Source organism: Apus apus, chromosome 1 (genome assembly GCF_020740795.1).
Source record: "Apus apus isolate bApuApu2 chromosome 1, bApuApu2.pri.cur, whole genome shotgun sequence".
NCBI lineage: Eukaryota > Metazoa > Chordata > Aves > Apodiformes > Apodidae > Apus > Apus apus.
In genome coordinates this window covers 93,495,095-93,516,648 of record NC_067282.1, presented here as the reverse complement: position 1 = coordinate 93,516,648, position 21,554 = coordinate 93,495,095, and the positions used below count along the sequence as shown (strand labels likewise).

Genomic DNA, 21,554 nt, shown 5'->3' with positions numbered 1-21,554 from the left:
TGTAAACCAGCTGCTGCTCTAGCATGGAGGAGCCAAGATGGTGTTTCTAAGCCCCATGTGAAGCCTAGCCTTAAGAGACTTTCAAAGTTACAAGTCACTGCAAGACTAGTTTTCTTACCCCTCCAGTGCAGAAAGGCTACACTGCAGCGCCTGTAGCAACAGGGATATGTGAGCTCTTGGACTTGCCAAAATACCAGCGTAAGGTTCCCATGCAAAAGAATTCCTAAAGAGTTTGCAAACTGAAGGCTCTGTTGGCCATGAACCAGTGGTGGAAAGAGCTGAAGCTGAATTTGTCTCAGCTCTCAGATGTGTAGGAAGGAACAGTGTCTTATGCTTGGAGCCCAGCTCTAAAATACACATGGAACAGACAATAGCTGAGATAGCTATAGCTCAAAATTATAGCTAGTCCCTCTAAAGTGAGAGTTGTTGATTAAGATGTATAGGGAACTAAAAGTAGCAGCTGCTTGTCTGTGCCAACACAAACATTACTCAATAGAAGCTCAAAGCTGTAATTCTGAAAAAATCCTTTTATTCAAAATTAGTGAAAACACTGGAAAAAGTGTTACTCATTTGTCAGTGTGTCTGGGAAGCACAAAGCATATTATTGAAGTTCTGTATGGTAGCTCCAACCTGTTAACAAGATGATTTGCAAGTCCCTGCCTTCCAGACCATGTGAAGATGGCTGCACATACGAGAAAACAAATTACAGCAGTCGCTCATAGAAAAGGAGATAGGCTTGTGAGCTCAGCACTTTTGATGCAGATACAGCCTGTACATGGGTATCACTGATGTGGAACCATTGCCCTTTTACTAGTTCAGTTTCTAAAGCTGTAAAAGGAAGAATTTGGGAGTAAGAGTTATTAAGAATTAAAGCAAGCAATCCTGTTAGTTCTGCATAAGAAATATTTTGTGAAATGTTTGCAACTATTTACCTTGAGGAGTTTGTCCTCGAAGGACAAGGTCAGAGAGATGGTTGTTCAGACTTCTCATTTTAGCATAAGCAGTGTAGTGCCCAGACCTCATTGTTCCACTGTGTTCAACAACTCCATAGAGAGAGTACAGTACTTTTGTATTCCCTTCAGCCACGTTCTATGAAAGCCAAAGTTTAGATGTGTCAGTCAGGTACTGGGTTTTAAACAAGGCTTGAATATAAATACTTTGCCTTGTTTGCTGATGAAAAGGAAGCTGGTCATTAGAGCTTCATGCAAGCACCATGGCTGTGATCAGTGGAAGTACACTGACTCAAGCACAAATTGTACTTGCAAGTAACTCTGTATTATCACACATCATTTAAATTTTTGCAAGCATTCTACAAAGATTCTGCTAAGCACCTTAACTATGAAAGCACATTAGAACACAGCAAAGGAGAATCTGATGGTTTTCCCACTTACTTTACATTTAGCTGTACAGAAAGGAGCCAAGTCTATCACTTCTGGAAACTTGATATGCCTGTTAACCTTCCGTAGATTAAAGCCAGCCTTAGACAAAGTAGAGGAAAACCCCATAATGTTACATTTTAACATTTTAAAAACATGCTTAGTTACTAAATGTTTCAACAAAACAAGATTAGTTTTACATTACACAAAAATGGGCAACATTGGGTGGATTGGGTTTTTTTCCTACAATGCCCAAGGTTTTCTAGCATTACCTCCTTTCCCTGACATGCTGCACTGGAGCACAAGTTAACATGTCTCTTCAACTCACTCTTAAGGTTACTTAATGGTAGCAGAAGTGAAAAAAAAAAATCAGTCCAATGTACTATGTAACTATAAGCACATTTTGCTTCTCAGCTACTGTAATATGCCTGAGGATCTAATACCATCAAAGCTAATATAACTTCTTCTCCCACCTTATTTAAATAAACTTTCAGTATCAAACAGGAAAAACAAAAGGAAATAACCAATATTTCCTTAATTATGTTACAGTCTCTTGGAACAGGTTGCACATTTCCATTTTCTCTGTGACATTGTTATTCATCTACTTAAAATCACCTCCCTTTTTTCGACCAAAGCACTGAACAGTTTTAAATTTAGAAGAGGCTATACTGTCTTTCATCTTCCTTTCCTCTTTCTTGAAAAGCTAAAGCAAGCCCTACATGAAAAATTTTCCTATAACTTGGAAAAAAAGTTGTTCATATACAAGACTTAAGTTGCATTGCTTTCCAGCCTCCCCCCCCCCCTTCCAAATCTACTGACCTATTATACTACATTCATTTAATAAGGGATCATATTCTATCTGTACTGAAATTTGAGAGTCCACGAACAAACTACTCTACTAACAGGAAATACATAAAGCTAAGATACTGCTGAATACAGTAAGTGATACAAATATAATATATTGCAAGTAAGTTCACAGAACAGTGCTTTCCAGAAAACTACTGGAATATTATTTCGGAAAACAAGATTTTTAACTCCTCAAAGACCCACAAAAACCAACAGTGTGTATAAATGCCTTCCAAACCTTGGGAAAAAAATCCAAAACAAAACAAAACAAGCTTATAGGAATTGAAAATATGCTAACATTAGTTCTGAGTTAAGCTAGTACTATGTGCATAAATGCATATTAAGCTGATACTATTTTTGCAATATCAGTCTGCCACTTACCTGTTGAAACCTCTTTAAATGAAGAGTTAGAATTGGAGGAGCAAGAGAGATTAACATCTGCTTTTTGGCATTAGTATAAACATACTTCTTTTCACCTGCAGAAAAGAAAAACTCAAATGATTAACATGCAAACAAATGTTACAGTGAGAATTTATTTATTTTCACTATTTAGACTGTTATAATGTCATTTACTACAACAACTAAGAAACTGAACATGCCTCTCTTCAATATCACTTTAAATTATGATCTGTACAACAGCTGCCATCTTGCAGATCTGGTATCAACACTCACACCATGTCTGAGCAGTGTCAGCACAAGGAGGATGAATTCTTGCTTGTGTACAACTCTCATAATCAGAAATTGTATGCAGCTTTTATTGGCCTTTTCAGCAAATGCCAACATGATTTCCCTATGAATGTCACAGAAAAATTTTTACATTTGAGAAAGGAAGTTATCTGCTAACAAGCTACTCCCTACATTCATCCACATGATGATTTTTTTACTGACAAGCCCCTTCCCTCCCCCCAAACCCACTCCTCTTTCCTCACTCTTCTTTTTCATTCCTGCAGTATTCTGTACCCAAGCTTGTCAGCCTTCTGTTCTGCTCAATTGAGAAATCATTTGTATTAATCTCTGTGAAAGATGTTCTCACAACCTACCCACTGAATACCTAGTTAAACTGATCCAAGTTAAAGTTACACAAATACCACTTTAGGGACATTCCCACCCTTACCCACCCAAGAAGCAGATAGAGACAATTAAAGGTGTTTTTTTTAAAAGGTAATTTTGCATACTTTTTATGTTGTTCTTTGGTCCATTATGTCTTTGTGTACATACATCACAGAGTAGTTTATTGGTCTCAGTGAGTTTTTCATTACGGGTAAATTGATACAAACAGTGATGGATTGAACTTTCTTCCGGGTTCAGATCTTCCCTGTTTGCAAGAGTACAAAATGCTGTTTCTGGATCGTCAGTTGATACTTCACGCATCTTGGTGGGAACACTTTGAAGGTCATCTAAAGTACTCGTATCAGATTCAGCATTGGCACCCAAGTGTAGTTGTGAGAAGTCAGTAGCAAGGCCTTCCTCATCTTCATCATCCTCATCCTTCAAAGATAGGTTGTCAAGGCCATTGACAAACTTTGTTGGAGAACCTAAGCTTTCCATAGAGAGATCCATGAGAGACTCATTTTCTACACACTCTTGTTCTGGCTTTCCTGTATTTTCATGCATACTCTGAACTTCTGTACTCTTTTCCTGTATATTCAAGTCTTTTTCAGTTAAGCAGTGATCTTTGCAATCATTTGATGATTCTTCTTGCTTCATATCAGGAGTTTCAGAGTTAGTTTCTGACTCTGATTCCTGGTTATACTTGACATCCTCTTCTGACTGTTCAGTTGCACAGATATCTGTCAAGTGAAGAACCTTTCCTTGAAGCTTTTGCTGGCGGCGCTGGTTCTACAAATTGGAATACGTAATATACAAAAATTAAAAAAAAAAAAAGAGAAGAAGTTTAAATTATCTTTAGCATTTCTTACCATCTCTTTATCGAAATTTTTGTAGCTTTGCCATAGATACAAGGGGCAGGAGGGAGAATAATCTATGATTTAATGACCAATCAAAGGCGATCAATTCAACCAATACTGAATTTTTCCTCAGTCAGGTATAGCTCCCACTGCTGCTCCTTCTCACACAGAATCTACAACACATAACTAATGATTATCTTTTTATTTTCCAAATCTTTTCGTATTCATGTATTCTAAACTTAGTGAATATTATTGTAATCAATGACTGGAGAACAGCTGCCTGATACAAAGTAACACTACTTCAGGCAAGCAACACAAATTCCACATTCCTCTGGATACTAGCTTACTTCCTAGCACAGACAGAACATGTAACTTCTTAATAGCAAAGAGGTAGATACTTTTCAGCTGTGCATTTGAGTAAGGAGAAATTCTAAGCTGTCTCTCCTTCTTCATCTAAACCCAGGAAGCAAAAATAATCTGTTTTACCAGAAGTTGCAAGCACATTATTAATAAAAGTGAAATACTTATCAAAACCAACCTTGGCTTCCTTTTTGGCCTGTTTCTTTCTTTTTTTCAGAAGGTGCTTACTTGTACCAGGGGTCTCATCTCTCTGCTTAAGGTAACAGTCAGTGTTTTTATCCTCTTCATCTTCAGATTCCTTTTCTTTATTTTTTTTAACATTTCTCTCATTGGTAATTTTTACTTTCTACAAAAAGCAAAAGGCACCAAAAAAAAATCAAAGGAGCAGAGCTGTTACTGTCCTGAATAACAAAATAGTATTTCAAGGAAAACTAGGGACGAGATGTTATCTACGTTTTCAGCTCAAGATACAGCATTTTAGTGACTATAACATATAACTCACTCCTTTATGCCACCCTAATGTTTACAAAAGAGATGTCTCACTCCAGAGAGAGTCCATGTGAAACAATGACTTGCAGAATGAAACAGTATGAAAAATTATATAAAAGGCCACATTTCAAACCTGTAAAGGTGCAACATTACTTTTAGATGAAATCTCATTAAATGGAACAAAGAGTAACATTTTATACAAGTGGAGACATTTTCAGTTGAACTGCCTGCCACAGAATTCATTTGCTTCTAATAAAATTGAATTTGTTCATTGCAGAAAACATATGATCCCTTTGGCTGAGAGCATCTAATTTCAAGACATGCTGAGAGCATCTCAAGTTATTGACTTGCTAGCTTTTGTGTGAGCAGTGCTACATAACAAACCTGAAATATTACATATACAGATTATCAATATTAAATGTAAAGGAAATAAAGTATTTTGAGTGTCTAGAGATTGACCAAATAAATAAATATTGATCAATTAAGTATTCACATACTATCCTACTGATGTCTCTCAACTTTATTCAATAATCTGAATATTATGAGAAGTATTCTTGCACTTAGTGGATTAAAAAAAGTAAAAAAATACAAGCATTCAAACAACCACTAGGCAGCCATCGCTGTAATGCTATTTAGTTCAGTTTTACATGAGTGAAGATGAATTGGGAAACACTGTTGTCTGCAACTCAGTCTTCTAAAAAAGTGAGACAACATTGAAGCATACTAGATTATTTCCTAAACCAGTATCTAAATCAGAAACATCAACTGACAAAAAAGCAACATCACCAACAGACTATCAGTGATTTTCTACAGACAATTTATGAGCCACAGCTTACAGGAATGAGTCTCATTAAAATCTTATTCTCCATTTTTCTGGGAAAATTTATAATTTTAACTTCCAAAGGAGACATTTAGAAAGATGCATAAATTCATCCTCCAATGATTATATAAGTGTTTTCATATAAACAAAGAAAAACTAAGCCAGAAAGAAAGCATGTGCAATTTCTTACCTGATCATCTAGTACAGGAAGCGACAAATCAAGGAAAGACTCATGGACCAAGGATACCTTTAAATGAGTATTTAAGAATTCACTTTAATTTTGTTTGGAAGTGGCTGGCTTGTCATCAACAGGCTTATTTGTATGTAGCCTTGTCTGCATTCAAGGAATGTTTTCAGTTGTGCATACAAACCTAAAACACAGCTAATCTACCTTCACAAACAGCTATCCATGACCAAAATCTAGCATAACCGTATTACCACAGAAATAAGCAAGAAATATTTTTACAAATTTCATTTTTCTAGTGGCCTTGAATATGAGAACCCAACTTTAGGCCTACGAGATTGATACCTGCTATCTGTCATGACACTTATCTAAGCCCCACTAATACCCTTAATTGTTTCTTTCTCAGGATGCATTATCCCAGTACTGCCTCCTTACTCAAACTATTCTTCTGGCAATCCCGTGGTCATTCCAGTGTGTGGATGACCTAATCATATGATGATAAAGGAAAAAGCCTCTGGCTGCATATTGCTGGTAGCAGAACAATTCATCCACTCTACAGTTTGTGGTGCTGGAAGATGTTACCAGGAATCTGAGAATCAATTCTTCTGGCAGAGGCAGCTTGCTGTTGCTGACCTCTTTTTCTGGAATTCTGAAAGGGACTGAAAGATGAGCTTCATAACACATAAGAAGAAAGATTTCAGCCAAACCATGCCTCTCTGAAAAGCATGCTGCCAGTCAGCTTTTAGAAGTGTATCAACTGAAGCAAACCTCTCCAATTCCATTTACTTCTACCTATACTTGGGGGTTTTCCTGCAGATTACATGGAATTATACTCTAGGCTATTCAAAACAGGTAGTTTACTTACAGTTCTGCATTCATCACACATAATTGTACTGGTTAATTCTCCACCAAAGATTCGATCTACAAAACTTTGTATTCCCTTTTCCTTTTCGTATTCTGAGAATTTACAAAGTATACATGAAAGTTAGTAATATTACATATAATATACTGGCAGATAATGTGGTTATAGCATACCAAATACAAAAAAAAAAGAAAATTAAGCAAGATGAACAATGGAACGTGGTAGTCTGTTCCAGTTTTGCCAGGAAGCAGAACAATATTAAATGAAGATGCTTTTGGGATGAGGGAGAAAACATTTGAAGATGACAGTTTGAGTGAACCAACACCTATTTTTTCAGAAGTTCCATATCCCAGTAAGAGTTCCTGTTTTGTTGCAGGACTTAACTGTCTGAACTTAAATAACAAGCACCAAGTTTTGTCTCTATAGGTGCACTGTAAGCAAAGCAATTTCCTCGAGTTACATTTTCAGTGTAACACGTACTCTGAACTTAAACTTGCTCTTCATCTTCTAACCTAAGTGATGTGGAAAATTTCAAACATCCTTCTGTTCAGTAGTTTGGGTTTGTCGTTTTTTTATACCACTGTTAAGTAATAACGAACTATTAGGACTGAATTACTACATTAATGTGCTAATATTTTAATTTCTTACATAATGTTTGAATGATTGAACACTACCAAACATATTTTAATGTACAATGACTACAGATTCAACTCTCTCTTACTCTGTTAAGAAGTAAACACCACCAACATCAGCAACACATTTAAATAAATAGACTGATGCTATTGAGCCATATGTTCTAGATACACATATATTTGAGACATGGCATAAAGTTGTACAATTAAACATGTATCTCTTGGTTTATACTAGTGTTACTTTGGGTACTTTGCTGAAATATTCCATTTACCGTTAATTTTCTTTTTAAGTTCTTCTTCGTTTTCTTTGTTAGAGTCAGTCAAAGCCTTCAGTATTCCAACACTTACTCGCTGAAATTTTCAAAACAATACACACTGTAAAATTTCCTAAAATAATTCAATTAGATTTACAAAATGTTTAAGGTGGAGGAAAAATTTAATCTTCAACATTTAAGAGAATCCATACTAACAACACAACTGCCTGTAGAGACACAAAATACTTCCTACAGATTTTTAAAAAAACCCCAAACAACTGAGGAACAAGCTTGCAACCACAGTTTTGTAATTTAGTATGCAAAAAAAAAAATTAAAATCATTAAAAAAAAAATTAGTCTAGGATTAAATACTTCCGCATATTAAGCCTGGAAAAAACAATTATATATATATATATATATATATTTATATTTATATATATATATATTTCCACAAGTGAACTTTCAGGCATTTCAGAAATTAAGACAAAAGGACGTTCTTTATGGTGATTATATATACTCCAAATCCACTATTGCTATAGAAGTTTTGGACAAGTCTATCTATTTCTGAAGGACAACAGACATTTATGTTAAAAGTACTAAATCAACCAAAAACCTTTAAAATAAGCAATACGGAACCATTTTATTTTATTAGAAAAGCACAGAGAATAATCAGTACACTGCTTTCCAAAAATGGAGAAAATATCATTACCTTAGAAATGTGGGGGGGTTTTTTTTGGGGAAAAAAAAAAATAAAAAAATTGTGTCCAATTCTGGAGGCCCCAACACATGAAGGACATGGAGCTGCTGGAGTGACTCCAGAGGAGGGTCACAAAGATGATCAGAGGGCTGGAGAACCTCTCCTATGGAGACAGACTGAGGAAGTTGGGATTGCTCAGTCTGAAGATAAGAAGGCTCCAGGGAGACCTTACAGCAGCCTTCCAATACCTGATGAGTACTACAGGAAAGCTGGGGAGGAACTTTTCACCAGAGAGAGCAATGAGAGGACAAGGGGGAATAGTTTCAAACTGGAAAAGGGGAGATTTAGATTAGACATTAGGAAGAAATTCTTTACAGTGAGGGTGGTTGAGACACCCGCACAGGTTGGCCAGGGAAGTTGTGGAAGCCCCATCTCTGCAAGTGTCGAAAGCCAGGCTGAATGGCGCTCTAGGCAACCTGGCCTATTGGGAAGTGTCCCTGCCCATGAAGGGGGGTTGGAACTAGATGATCTTTAAGGTTCCTTCAACCCAAACCATTCTAAGATTCTATGAAATGTAAACAGTGTGTGCAATATATGTAAGAGATATAGGCCACAAACTTAATTTAATAGTTTTGTTAAATGAAAATAGTAATACCCATGGTTGCCCCTTCAAAATCCCACTGCTTAAAGGCTGCACAGTCCTACAGCTGTGTTGCTAATCTGCTTCAAGTAAGAACTATGGGTAGCACAAATCACTCTACAGAGACAGATTTATCTCTGAATACATGTTCTCTCTCTCCTGAGCAGGAGAAAAAGTCTTGGTATGGAATATGAAGAAGAAAGGTATGCACAGCTAGGAAATAAGCACTTACTTGGATTTCTTCTGCTCTCATTCCATCAAGTAAGTAACGAAGCAATTCATGACTGTCTTGCTGCTGATAACCTTTAAATCGTATTGCTCTGTTAAAAGGAACAGTTACTGCTGTGAAGTATAACCGAACTTAAGACAGACAAAACAAAACCAATTCTATACCAGACACAAAAGGACAGTCTCGAGCACAATGCATCTAAAAGCAGTTAAGTCTCTACATATGGTATTTTCTAAAAATATGAAGCTTGCTAACCAGAATATGTCACTGATTATTTTTTATTTTACTTACAGTCACAGAATCTCAGGGGTTGGAAGGGACCTCAAAAGATCCAGTCCAACCCCCCTGCCAGAGCAGGATCACCAAGAGCACATCACACAGGAATGCGTCCAGGCGGGTTTTGAATGTCTCCAGTGAAGGAGACTCCACAACCTCTCTGGGCAGCCTGTTCCAGTGCTCTGTCACTCTCACAGTAAAAAAGTTTTTTCTGATATTTACATGGAACGTCCTATGTTCCAGTTTGCACCCACTGCACCTTGTCCTATCACTGGACGTCACTGAAAAAAGCCTGGCTCCACCATCCTGACACTTCATTTAGATTTTGCTTTTCTTTCAAAACTTGCCAAGTATTACATCAGTTGTATATGCTGTGATGTGAGCTCAAGAAAAGAAAGGGAGAAAACTGACCTTCTTTTTAAACAACTTTTTTTTTCATATTTACTATAACATGCAATTGCACAGATACTCACTTTTTACAAACCTGAGCAAAAAGTTCCTTAGGAGTGACTACCCCTTTTTTTGTGTCTTGCATTTCCATCAGGAACTGATACATGGCTAATGTCAAAGGACCCGGCTGATCTAGCTTTATCAGTTGAGGTTCCTGTTTTAAACAAAAGCAACAAAGGAGTTTTGCCTTAATTTGGTGACAGATCCTTATGGCGTTAGTTTTTCCTTACCTAAACAATTCCGTTTTTGAAAACTTTATTATACAATAGAAAACACAAAATACCAAAATGGCAGTAAGTTAACCTGACAAAAAACAATCAACATACAGCTTCTCATGAGATGGTACCAAAACACTGGGCTAAGAATTACAAATTATTTATTGCCTAGTTGCAACTCTGGATTTCTTGCTTTTATTAAGAAAAAACACAGTTTCTTAAAATGCACAACCCTTCATTCCCAGCCAAATTCCTAACTGTAATGATAAATGCATTATTCAAGTTAATGCTGCAAACATCCTCTAGTTTCTTATTTTGAGTTTAGATAAGTGACACTATTGCAAAAGTTACACATTTTCATCCTTTAAATAACTTAATCATCATGTATGTACCCTTTTGATGACGACTAATACTTAAGAGTACTGAATAAAAAGTACAAAGAGTACAGAGTACTCTTTGACTGGAAGACCTCTGCTGACTTCAGAAGCAGCTCTGTGGAAGTCAATGGTAAAGTTCCCACTGATTTTAAATCTTTGTCTTGTTAGCATTTAGCTGAAACAACTTTTAAAATTGAGAGATGAGTATTGCTTGCTCCTTTAGCAGATTGGAAGGGTAGCAAGAAACACCATGGAAGTTGAAGCATACATACTGTGGATAACTCAGGTGACTCGATTTTAACTGATGTGCCAGGCATTTTAGCCTCTTTAAGCAGTTCCCTCAGGACTGGAGTTTGTGATAAATTCTGTAGAACATAAAAGAAAGAAAAAAAATTGTTAACTGGGGAACAAGAGCAAGAGCAGCCAGATCAGCAGCAATTTATTTTTCCCCAAACACGGAATAAGAGTGTTTACATATACAGCTCTGGAATACAGCTCTGGAAATTCTATCAGTGTTTAAAGGTACATTCCATACAGCTAAAGGGAATTCCATGTGTGCTCTCTCTATATTACTTCAGATTGCAGAAACCCTAAATGTACCATTCTTCTACAGACTGATCTTTTGGCACTCTATTTACTAGTGTCTGTTCCTAAGATTAAAAAGTAAACACATATTTGCTTGGTTTAAAAAAAAAAAAATCAAACCATTTGCTAGAACCTGCAAGTACTGTGGGAATTCTGAATAAAGCTTCGTTATCAAAAGCCAAAGAGTACAAAATTACATGCTAGTTTCAATACACATAAAAAAGCAAGTTTATTCCATCCAAACATTACTTAGCTGAGCAAGACATTTAAGATGGCAATGCAGTGTTGCTCAACCTGTTAATATTTACTTTCATTTGATTTCCTGTTGCTGAGAGAGACATTTTTGTTTCAGTACACACCCATGGTGTTTGAGTATTAATCTCTTGCATTCTAAAACGTCAGCAAGGGTCATGTGCCAGACTATTTTATTTTTTTTACTAAACTAGGAAGTTGGCATGCTTAATCTGTATCAGTGAAAGACACTGTCCTTCAAAGACAGAGCAGTTTGTCTTATCTTCCCTTAGAGCAAGTCTGAACCTGCAGCTCCACTTCTTCGTATTTCTCCAGGCCAACACACTATTTTTAGAATGAACCCATCATTCCTGGCAGATGAAAATCACATTCTAATTGTGTCATTGTACAATACTGGGAGTGGAGTTGTTGTGGGTTGGTTTTTTTGCTTTTTTTCTCTCGCTATTAAAAAAAAATTAAGACCAGCGATAACTACCATACCTGCATCACTGCATTAAAGAAACATGTATTTCCCAAGTTACTAAGTCCTTTCACAGCCACTTCCAAGTTAGTACTTGAATGAGAATTCTCTTCTTTAAGGGAGATTTCTTTTTCTTGCTCATTTTTGCTGTTTTTTTCCACTTTTTTATTTTCAAGCCCTTTGTTCTCCTGTTGTTTTTCTGCTGAAACAAATTTTAAAAATACCACATATTAAGCCAGTAAAAGGGAATGGGCTAGGAAACAGTTATTGTAGGCAGCAGCAATCTACAATGTTTAAAACTTAAAGTTATGATAATTAATTCTGTAATTGTATAAATGTAACACTACTGGAGTTAAAAAAGAAACAAAACAAACAGAAAAAAGTACCAAGAAACCCCTGAAATGCCATTTCAGATTAGCATACAATTTAAATGTGCCACTTGGCCCACAAGCCATTCTTGCCAGCAATCTCTGAAACTCTGCAGTAATCTGAATTTTCATTCCTGTTGCAAAATCACTTATATTAGGGCTTTATAAAACAACCAACAAGATTGCATCCGAGATAGCCCTTCTGACACGGCACTACTGTCTGAAATGAAAGGCACAGGCCTTCACTGTCAAAACATTCTCATGTTAATTTCACTGACCTAAACAGACTAAACTGGAAGATTTATATTCCTCAAGACACATTAAAGATATTTTTCAAAAAATTACTTTGTCGTATAGCTCAAAATGTTAATGACCTGTTTAATAAAACCCTAAGGGAATTTCAGTCAAATTTCAGAATAACACCCACACTGGCTCTGCCAGTTTGGCAGTCAACTATTGAAAAGGTTTCTGATAAATAAGGCTGTGAGCCAAGATTAATTTTAAAATAAAGTAATGCCAGCTCGGAGAAAGCAAGGAAATGAGGCAATACACTCTTTGCAGATGGACAATAAACGGATGGACAACAGATGGAACATGTGAAACAAAGAACTGCACAGGCACTTCTTCATTTTTCAGTTCAAATCTCAAAAGAAATTTCTGGAAACCAATATGATGTTTAAATATTATATGTAGAGAAACTACACGTCTGAGGAAGATTAACCAAAACCGCTCAGATTCTGCTACTTGTGGGAAAACCCCAGCAACTTCCTGGACAAATACTCAGAGACAGCCACTTGGCACTGCTGGATGGTTATGATCTACAATTTCACCTAAGCATACAGAATGTTGTTTGAATTTTGATAGCTATGACTTATATAATTTTTTTTGATAGGCAAATTCTTTCAAATCTTCTAGTGGAAATGCCTTGTACAAAACCAGTTTTTCTGCTGTGGAAACTGGGTTTTTTTTGCTGGGTTTGTTTCCTTTTAAACAATCATGTTTTGCACAGCCTGCTTTGCACATAGACTGCAGGCTGAACATGCTGTTTTAGAGAGTTCTGAATGTACTGCAACTACCTACACTAAATGTACAGACCCAGCACGCAAATCCTTTTGTATACTCCTTCCATTGGGAAATACGCCACAACAGCTGGAGACTTAGCCATTCCAGCTGATACATTCACAAATACCTACAGATCCTTCAGATCTCAAGACAGACTGAGCAATACTGACGAATAAACACAGCACTTCTAAGTACTGCAAGTCAATTCTTTACTCACAGAATAACTGAACGTCAGATTTTTTAAAAAACATCACAATTAAGTTGTATTTTCTCCTCCTGTTTCTGTATTTCTGGTCTGTAAAATGTTAGGGGACACTGAGCAAAATCCTGGTCCAATTAGATCTGTGGGCTAGGACAGTGCTTGTGCTATCAGAACTTCGACCAAAAAAAAAACTGGAATAAATTAGCTTTCCCATTTACCACAGGGCGATTCAAAAGTTATCTAATTTAGTGTAGATTCTTGATGTACAGATCCATCTACCAAATTTAAGGGAGTTTCTGATTTACTGTATATATACTAGAGTTACTTACCTGTATGTGATGAGCCAGCACAAACTTGTTTTCTAATATAATCCACAGTCTGACCCAATCGGGTTGAAGTATTATATGGGACTTCATTATCGCATATGTAGCACCTGTCTCCGCCCCGCCCGCCCACCCCCCCAAGAAAAACAATTAATCCTATTTTTTTCTATTGTTTAAAAATTCTAAACTATTTGCTCATTTCATGCAATTCATTATACACAGCTAATAAAATTACAAGATTTATTTTAAGACTTAGAAATCTTAGAGAAGAGTTCAATCTAATCCTGATTGAGAAAGCAGAAGTTTAAAAATTATCTTTACTATATTATTTCAGTTACCACAGGCTGCAATTTACAAATATTAATTAGAACCTTAAAAGGTGTGCTTAGAAACCTAGTCTGCAAGAAGAAATGCAGGAAAAAAATTGCCAAAATTAATAAACTAAGATATCAGGTCCCAAGGAAATGACTTACAAATTTTCACATTTATTCATGACTCCTTGATAAAACTGGCTCAGCCTTTGAAACCCTGAGTATGTATTTATTGTCTGCCTAGTTAATTATAAAAACAGGTATTCTCACTCCTCGAATAACAAATTATTGTTACTTCCCTGGAAAATTTTTACACATCATAACCTTTCATCCATCTAACATTTTTACAGGAAGCTTTCAAGGAGTCAAGTAATTGGAAAGAAGTTTTTTCAAAAATGACTGTCTGACCAGTGAGAGAAAAACAGAAAGTAGATCCAATTGGTAAGTCATATCAGTACTGAAAATACATACAACAGCAACTGTTGTAACCCCAGATGAGCAGAACAATTAATTACTACAACTCTCCTCTTTCTCTCAATGTTCAAAACCTTTTCTTTTAACCATTTACAGGTAATATTGAAGTCCAACTTCAACCATATATGTAGGCACACTATGGAGATTTGTACATTCGTAGCATTAATAAATTCTGACCAAAAAGGCTTTTGCTTGCATGTACTAGGCCCACTGTGAAATACGTTCTTCATTTTAGGTTTGATTCATAGCAGTAATTTATACCCAGTATCAATCTCTGAATAATTTCTTGTGCAAGTTAGTACAACTAGGAAATTATAGAAGCAAGCAAAACATCTTGCTTAGACATCTTCCTCTCATTTAAATATCATTTGATTTAAAAACTATTTAAGTTTTGGAACAGAGAAAATAAAGCCCTTTAAAACCAGAATTTTAAAACATACTTAAATTCACAAAAATAAGTTCACAACTTCATTAGTAATATATATGTTATTAATGTCCATTTCCATTCTGGAGTTCATTAAAAATGCTGATTGCTGCGTATAAGAGTGCTAAATATAGTAATGGATAGAGACAGTGTTCTATAAAATTAACATAATGACAAATAATAAGTTTTTTAAAAGGTTCCAAAGCAAAATAGACACTTCTTATGTAAGGCACAGTATTTCTGTATGGCACAGGTTGGGAAATTAAAGTTCCCCCTTACATAGTAATGTGCTACTCCTTTTAAGAATATTCCTCTCAGAAGAATTCCTTTTAAGAGAGATGGATTTTTTTTTTATTGACTGATCCAGTAGCATCTTGTATTTCTACAGTTGTGCTTCTAAAATATATATATGGTATTAAAAAGTCATAGTTATTGGGAAAATGAAAGTAATTAAGTTTGTCACTAACTGTGCACCAAAAAGTAGCTTTTCCCAAGGCCCAGAGTTAAGATTTAGAACTGCATAACAACATACATTTCTATACATCAGTATTCTGACCACACAAAAGCAGTAAAATATGAAGTCAACAGCATTTACTAGGTGGTCAATTCCTACTGTAATTATGAAAGCTTCCTGGTTATAAATTTTACAAGTAATATTTACTCAGAAAATCTCAAAGACTGCTGGGAATTTTATGTATGTAAATGCTTTGCAGATTTCTAGAGATAAGTCCTAGAACTCACAAAGAAAACACAAATTATATCCCAGCTTCTATCTAGCTATTTCTTATAACTGTTGTCTGACAAACTCACCACACACTCCAGTTGTCCAAACTGAGAACCAGACAATGGGGATCTGATCTCGGCGTTTTATAGTGCTTTAAAGCATGCTGTTCCTGAGAATTTCTGCCACAGCCCTATAATGTTAATAATCAGAAGTGTCACAAAATCCAAACATAAAGTCAGAGTATAAACAAAGCATTAACATTAAAATAGGTTATGTTAAACTAATTAAGATGAAGAGGTGGATCTCTAGTTCAAGATACTTATTTCTGCACAGAGAAAAGTAACATATGGCACGCAGAGTAACTATAAAGCTGCTCGAGAACTGAACATCTAATTTACAAATTCCAGTTTCGACAGCTTGAAGAACAAAACGTCACAAAACCAAAAACCTCTTCAGCATGCAGAGTTCGAAGTTTAATAAACTAATTATAGCATAAGATCTTATTGTAAAAATCACAAAATAGGAGCATCAACAGAAAATTTTATTTTCTTAGCAAAATAATTGGGGTTTTCTAGGAAAATAAGTCCTCAAGATGGTGTTTTAGCCTTAAGTCTGCTATATGCTTTTGTGTCAAGCTTCTAAGTATTTCATTTGCAATTCAGAGCAGACATTTTTTTTAGCACACTGAAGTATATCAAACCATTTACGTAGCACCATCTTTAAAATAATAATAATAATAAAAAATATAATAGTTTAATTTGAAGCTCTCTTGTTCCTCTATATTATGAGACACTGAAAAATATTAAGACAAATAAACAGGAAAACAAGAGATACCCTATGGCCACATTTTAGACATAACCATATCGAAGGGCCTTCATCAGTCTCCTCCTCAGATTTCTCTTGTGTCTTATTGTCTGCCTTGCAGTCCTGACAAACATGCCATTCCACATTCAGCAGTGCCTTTTTCAGATGACCTTGTTCCAATCCTTTACGAATATGCTTGCACACAGGTTCTACAAAATAAAAAGCACATGAAGAAAATAGGTATCATAACGAATGCAGATGTCTCTAGGTTTTAAAGATACAGGCAGCAATCCAGAAGCTAGGATAGCTTTTCTAGAGCCAAAAAACATTACCAGTTCAGCAGATGTACCAGAAAGAAACCCTTTGTTACCCCCATTCACAATCTGGAGATATTGTTGCTGCATCCTGAACTACTACATTACTAAAAAAAATTTCAAAAACAGCACTCAAATCTACATGTAGTCAGAGAAATTGAAAAAAACCTTCAGATACAAACCTACCTACTGTGCCAGGCTGTGGGCTTCTATTATTGTGGCGTTACGATTCCCACACCTCCCAGGGAGCAGCCACAGCCCACTGCCACGGTTCCCAGTCACCAAGGCAGCACCTGGCTGGCCTATAAAAGTGGAGATCATGGAGGTTACGCTTCCAGCTGAGCTGCCTCACTGGAATTATGCAGTGGACTATGGTAAAAAAAGAATGTCAGAGTCATCCTACCTATACTGTTATGCCTTCACGCTACAATACTACACCCTAATTGGAGCTGCATCTTCTGGGCATGGTGTGAACTCTTATTTATTTAACCAAACTCTGCTAATAGTGGTTATGCTGAGAGCAGGCATCTGAACAATTGAATTCTTGATAGTAGAGATCTTATTTATTTTCTGTTTAATTTTTAAGGTTGTTGGTTATACTGTCACTTGAGTGAAGACGCCTGTAAGCTTAAGTCACACATAGAGAAACTGCAAGTGACAGACAATGCATATGCAAACTGTTTTAAGTTCTTCCATATAAAAAATGAGGAATGTATTTTTTTTCTTCTTTTTTTTTTTTCACACATAGGTTTCTAAAACATTTAGCATTATCAGCCTACAGTTCTTCTTTATTTGCAGTTACAAATGTCTGTGTCTGCAAACACAGGGTCAAAAATCTGACAGTAAAAATAGTTACCTCAAAAGTTGAAAAAGCACAGAGTAAACAAACCCATGCTAAAAGAAAACTGTTGTATGTACTTGGAATGTCAAAAAAAATAAATCACAATTTTGTGAAACTGTTCAGAAGCATTACATAGCTATTGACATAATTCAACTGTCTTAAGTCCTTTGCTACAGAGGTATTTTGATTTTTATTATTGCTATTTTGAATGTAACAGCTCTTAATCTACCTTTGTGGAGGATAAGGTTACAGCCTCAAGATAGCAAACTTTCCTTGGCATAAGCTGAAACTGGTGAAAAGTTTCATACCTACAATTCTGTTTCTGTCTGAGATTACAGGATTTTACCACAGTACAAATGCTAGCCAATAAGAGCCAAATACAGATATTCAGAGGCATTCTTCATGCCTTTTTAAAAGGCACAGGCTTCACCTACAACTTCAATACTGTGTTTTTTAGACAAACCTTTTGTATATTGGTCCCTACTATACAGTGGAATTATTCACAATTATTAGTCTTAGCTTACATTTGTGGTTTTACGGGACTTTGTCAAAGTAAGCTAGCCTATTTTTAGCCAAAGAAGTGAGATGCTATCAGCAACTGTACCATAACTAATTTTCCTGCCAGAGAAAAATAAGAAATGGTCATAGCGGACATTGATCTTGACTCTAGGGAAGTTAAAACAACAACAAAAAAAAAGCTAATAACCTGTAAGAGACAGAAGCTACCACAAGACCAGGACAATCAGGAAATCAAAGTAGAGTAGACTTGAATTTAAAACAAACAGGCCATCACACCGAATCTCTTGGCCACAACTTTAAGTGCCCTCTCTCACAGCTAAATTAGCATGGCTCAACTTGTTTCCCAAGTTGGGATCAACAAAATGATGGGCAAGACACAATCTGTGATGTGGAAGACAAGGTGGTAGAATAGAATGCTACACAGCAGAAGCAAAAACAAGAGCTAGCATAACCAGGATAAACAAGGTAACAAATAAAATTTCAATACGGGGTGAGATCCAGTACAGCTAGAAGGGTAACATTAACAATTCTGGACTTTCTCTGAAGGAACTGAAGGTGAGGAAGAGAAAAGTTTTAATCAAAAAGCACTATGACCAGAGAGCTGAGATGTTCAGGGCCAGTACTATGTTAGTTGTTAAAGACAAATGGTTTCACAGAAATATTTTAATTTAAAAAAAAAAAAAAAATGAAGTGAAAATCTCCTGCAACAAAATTTTCATCAGGAAAATGCTATTTAACCCATCAGGACAAGCTTAGCAGCTGACTCTACAAACACTTTAGATTCTAAGGAACTTTATACGATTCAATACAATCTGCATACCAGTAAAGAGCTGTGTGTCTGTTTCTTGAAAAAAAATATAAAAAATCCTAGTTTTCAAGACACAATTATTATTTTCTATTATAATTAGAAAGTAGCAAAACTAATGTTTCTTGGTACACTTGAGTTTCAACTATAGAAACTCATGCTTTGTAAATGAGACTTCAAAGCCAGTGACTAGTGTAAAGGACTTGGAACACGCATGAGTTTTCAAGTCCTCTTTGAGATTAAAGCAACAGTAGGACCACAGATGTCTCTGAGAAAACATACCCAGCGCGTCCAGAGATTCATCAGACTGTGCAGTTTTGCTTTTGATGCGTTTCTTTCCCATATTTGTAGACTGCAATTTTTCTTACACGGAACAGTGACCTAGCAAAGAAAAACAGCGGATTAGAAGGTAGGTTTTGGTTTTACTTGTTCATTGCTAAACAAGAAATTATTTCTATGGCCAAGATGTCCTTTAAGGTGAATTAACTTGTAATTTACATTTTTTAAAGAAAATAAATACATTTATACTGTACCATGAAACTGCTGTAACTGTTGTAGAGGCAAGATCACTGTGTGAACTATAAATACTAAATTATTTAAAACCTTAAGTCAAAAGCATTGCACAAAAGAACAAGATGGGAAAGTGTAAAAAAAATTCTGTAAACCTTTAGGACTTGTACTCGAACTAGTAACACCAGGATTTTAGGAAGAAAAACAAATAAAGAGTTTGTTACAATTAAACATTGAAGTTTCTTGCAACTACAATTTTTCAGTTTTCTTTCCCACAAATTCCTTGTGTCTTTGATGAAGTCTGACACTTGCAATGTGTTATAAATACACAATGGGAGTTCATATTTTTCAGTTTCTTCACTGGGGGAGATTTATCACCACCTTCCCAACATCCCAAGCAAATAATTCAGATACGGTCTGCTATTTGCTATGTCTGTAAACCCTTCTAGACAAAAGTAATCTGTCACTACAGAATCTGAAGCCAAGTGCTTGCCTTCCAAAAGATGGCTACTGCACATACAGTGGGACATTCTGAAGTTCTAGTCTGTAGCCCCTGTAAAGCCCTGTGCCTTATCTCACAAAAGATCACGTAAACTTAAAAATCGATGTAAGACAATGAAAACATGCAAGCTGAAAGGGTTCAAAACCAAGTCTCCGCAGCCTTATGCCATCTTTGCAGGCTGGCCTAACGCTGCTGCACACCCTTGATGTAAATCTGTTGGTGCACCACTAAACCTGACTCGTAACACCCATCTTGTCTAACCCATACCTTCTCTTGTACTCAGCAGCATGGCAGCCACAGAGAACAGCTGCCAGCTTGGAGCTGTCACAGCTGAAAAATTAAGCCAGCCGGAGAATCAGAGAGAAAACAAGCTGGGAAGCATTCAGATGTGGAACCCACAGAGGACTTCTTAAATGAAGAAGCTTTTTGAAGCATGCTGTTAGGGCCCAGGTGTTACCTGGGAAGCTGGAACTCCATCAAGAGTGAAATTATCACCTTTTGCAACTTAGCATTCAATTCGTTCAGGAAAAGAAGTGACAGCTCATCCAACATACTCCCTCTGCAGCATTTTTTTTGTTTGTTTCAGCAAAAAGATACAACACTTGATGGTACGAAAACGGCTCTAAAACCTTAAAATCCTGGCCAACTTATTCTGCTCTCACTAGGATAACAGGGCCACGCGTGGCTGCTGGCTTAACCCACGCTGTTGGCTGGACGGACCTGTCCGACGGACTCCTCACTAGCCTCTTCCACGGAGTGGCTCACGGGGCGCTAAAGCAACGACACGACCGTCTGATCGATTACGTTGTTAACACATAAAACAGGGCTGCCAGCAAACGACCGAAAGCGCCCCTGGGTCGGACGGAGACCCGGCAAAAACGCCCACAGAGCCACGACTGCGCACCCACCCCCCCGGCGGCGGCGGGGGGCCGGAGGCCGGGCCCCAGGGGTCCCGCCAGACACCTGCCGCCACCGGTAAACCGACACTCCTGTCCCGGGGGCGGCGACAGGGAGCAGGTGCGCCCCGGGGCGTGACACAGACCGGCCGGGCCCTCGGCTGGGCCCCGGCCCGCCCCACATCACCCGGTGCCGCGGGTCGGTTCGGGCCGCCCACGTGCTCCCCGGCCCGGCCGCCGCGCTGCCCCGCCCCGCCTGCTTCCGACGGGCCCGCTCCCGCCTCCCGCGCCCTCGTGGACTCGGGAAAGCCGAACGTCCCGGCAGGAGCGGAGACTATCGGCGGAGTGAGCGGCGGGGCGGGAGAAGGAGGGCGGCGGCGCTGGCGGGAGCAGGGGAGGAGCGCAGGGGAGGGGGCCCCTGTCCCTCACCTGCCGCCGCCGCCGCGGGACCAGCAGCTCGGCAGCGCATGGCCGGCTCTCGGGGCAGCCCGGCAGCTTCGCCCTCTCCCCCGGCGGTTGGGCGGCGGTCACCGGCTGCCATGCGCGCTTCCGGCGCGCTGCATT

At 37.5% G+C, this 21,554-nt stretch overlaps 1 protein-coding gene across 2 annotated transcripts; it reads right to left on the bottom strand.

Annotated features, from left to right (window-relative positions):
- Positions 1-507: 507 nt before the first annotated feature.
- Positions 508-21,552, bottom strand: USP16 (ubiquitin specific peptidase 16). Of its 2 annotated transcripts, none has more exons than XM_051625645.1 (18): positions 21,420-21,552; positions 19,365-19,463; positions 16,634-16,812; positions 15,886-15,989; positions 13,873-13,976; positions 11,932-12,113; positions 10,887-10,979; positions 10,046-10,176; positions 9,300-9,387; positions 7,749-7,827; positions 6,848-6,939; positions 5,989-6,045; positions 4,668-4,835; positions 3,398-4,061; positions 2,604-2,698; positions 1,392-1,478; positions 933-1,089; positions 508-828 (listed from the first exon to the last, which is right to left on the bottom strand). In XM_051625645.1, the coding sequence occupies exons 2-18, from the start codon at positions 19,423-19,425 to the stop codon at positions 704-706; spliced, it is 2,466 nt and encodes an 821-aa protein (XP_051481605.1). In that variant the 5' UTR covers positions 19,426-19,463; positions 21,420-21,552; the 3' UTR covers positions 508-703. The 2 variants fall into 2 exon arrangements, with proteins under 2 accessions (XP_051481605.1, XP_051481696.1); XM_051625736.1 differs by having other exon boundaries at positions 11,932-12,110.
- Positions 21,553-21,554: the final 2 nt, after the last annotated feature.

Excerpts from the sequence above, each read along its gene's own strand:
- USP16 (XM_051625645.1), bottom strand. The coding sequence starts at position 19,425 with ATGGGAAAGAAACGCATCAAAAGCAAAACTGCACAGTCTGATGAATCT. Across the intron at positions 10,177-10,886 it reads AGTCACCTGAGTTATCCACA|GAACCTCAACTGATAAAGCT; the intron begins GTATGTATGCTT and ends TGTTTAAAACAG. Across the intron at positions 4,836-5,988 it reads TTCCTGTACTAGATGATCAG|AAAGTAAAAATTACCAATGA; the intron begins GTAAGAAATTGC and ends TGCTTTTTGTAG.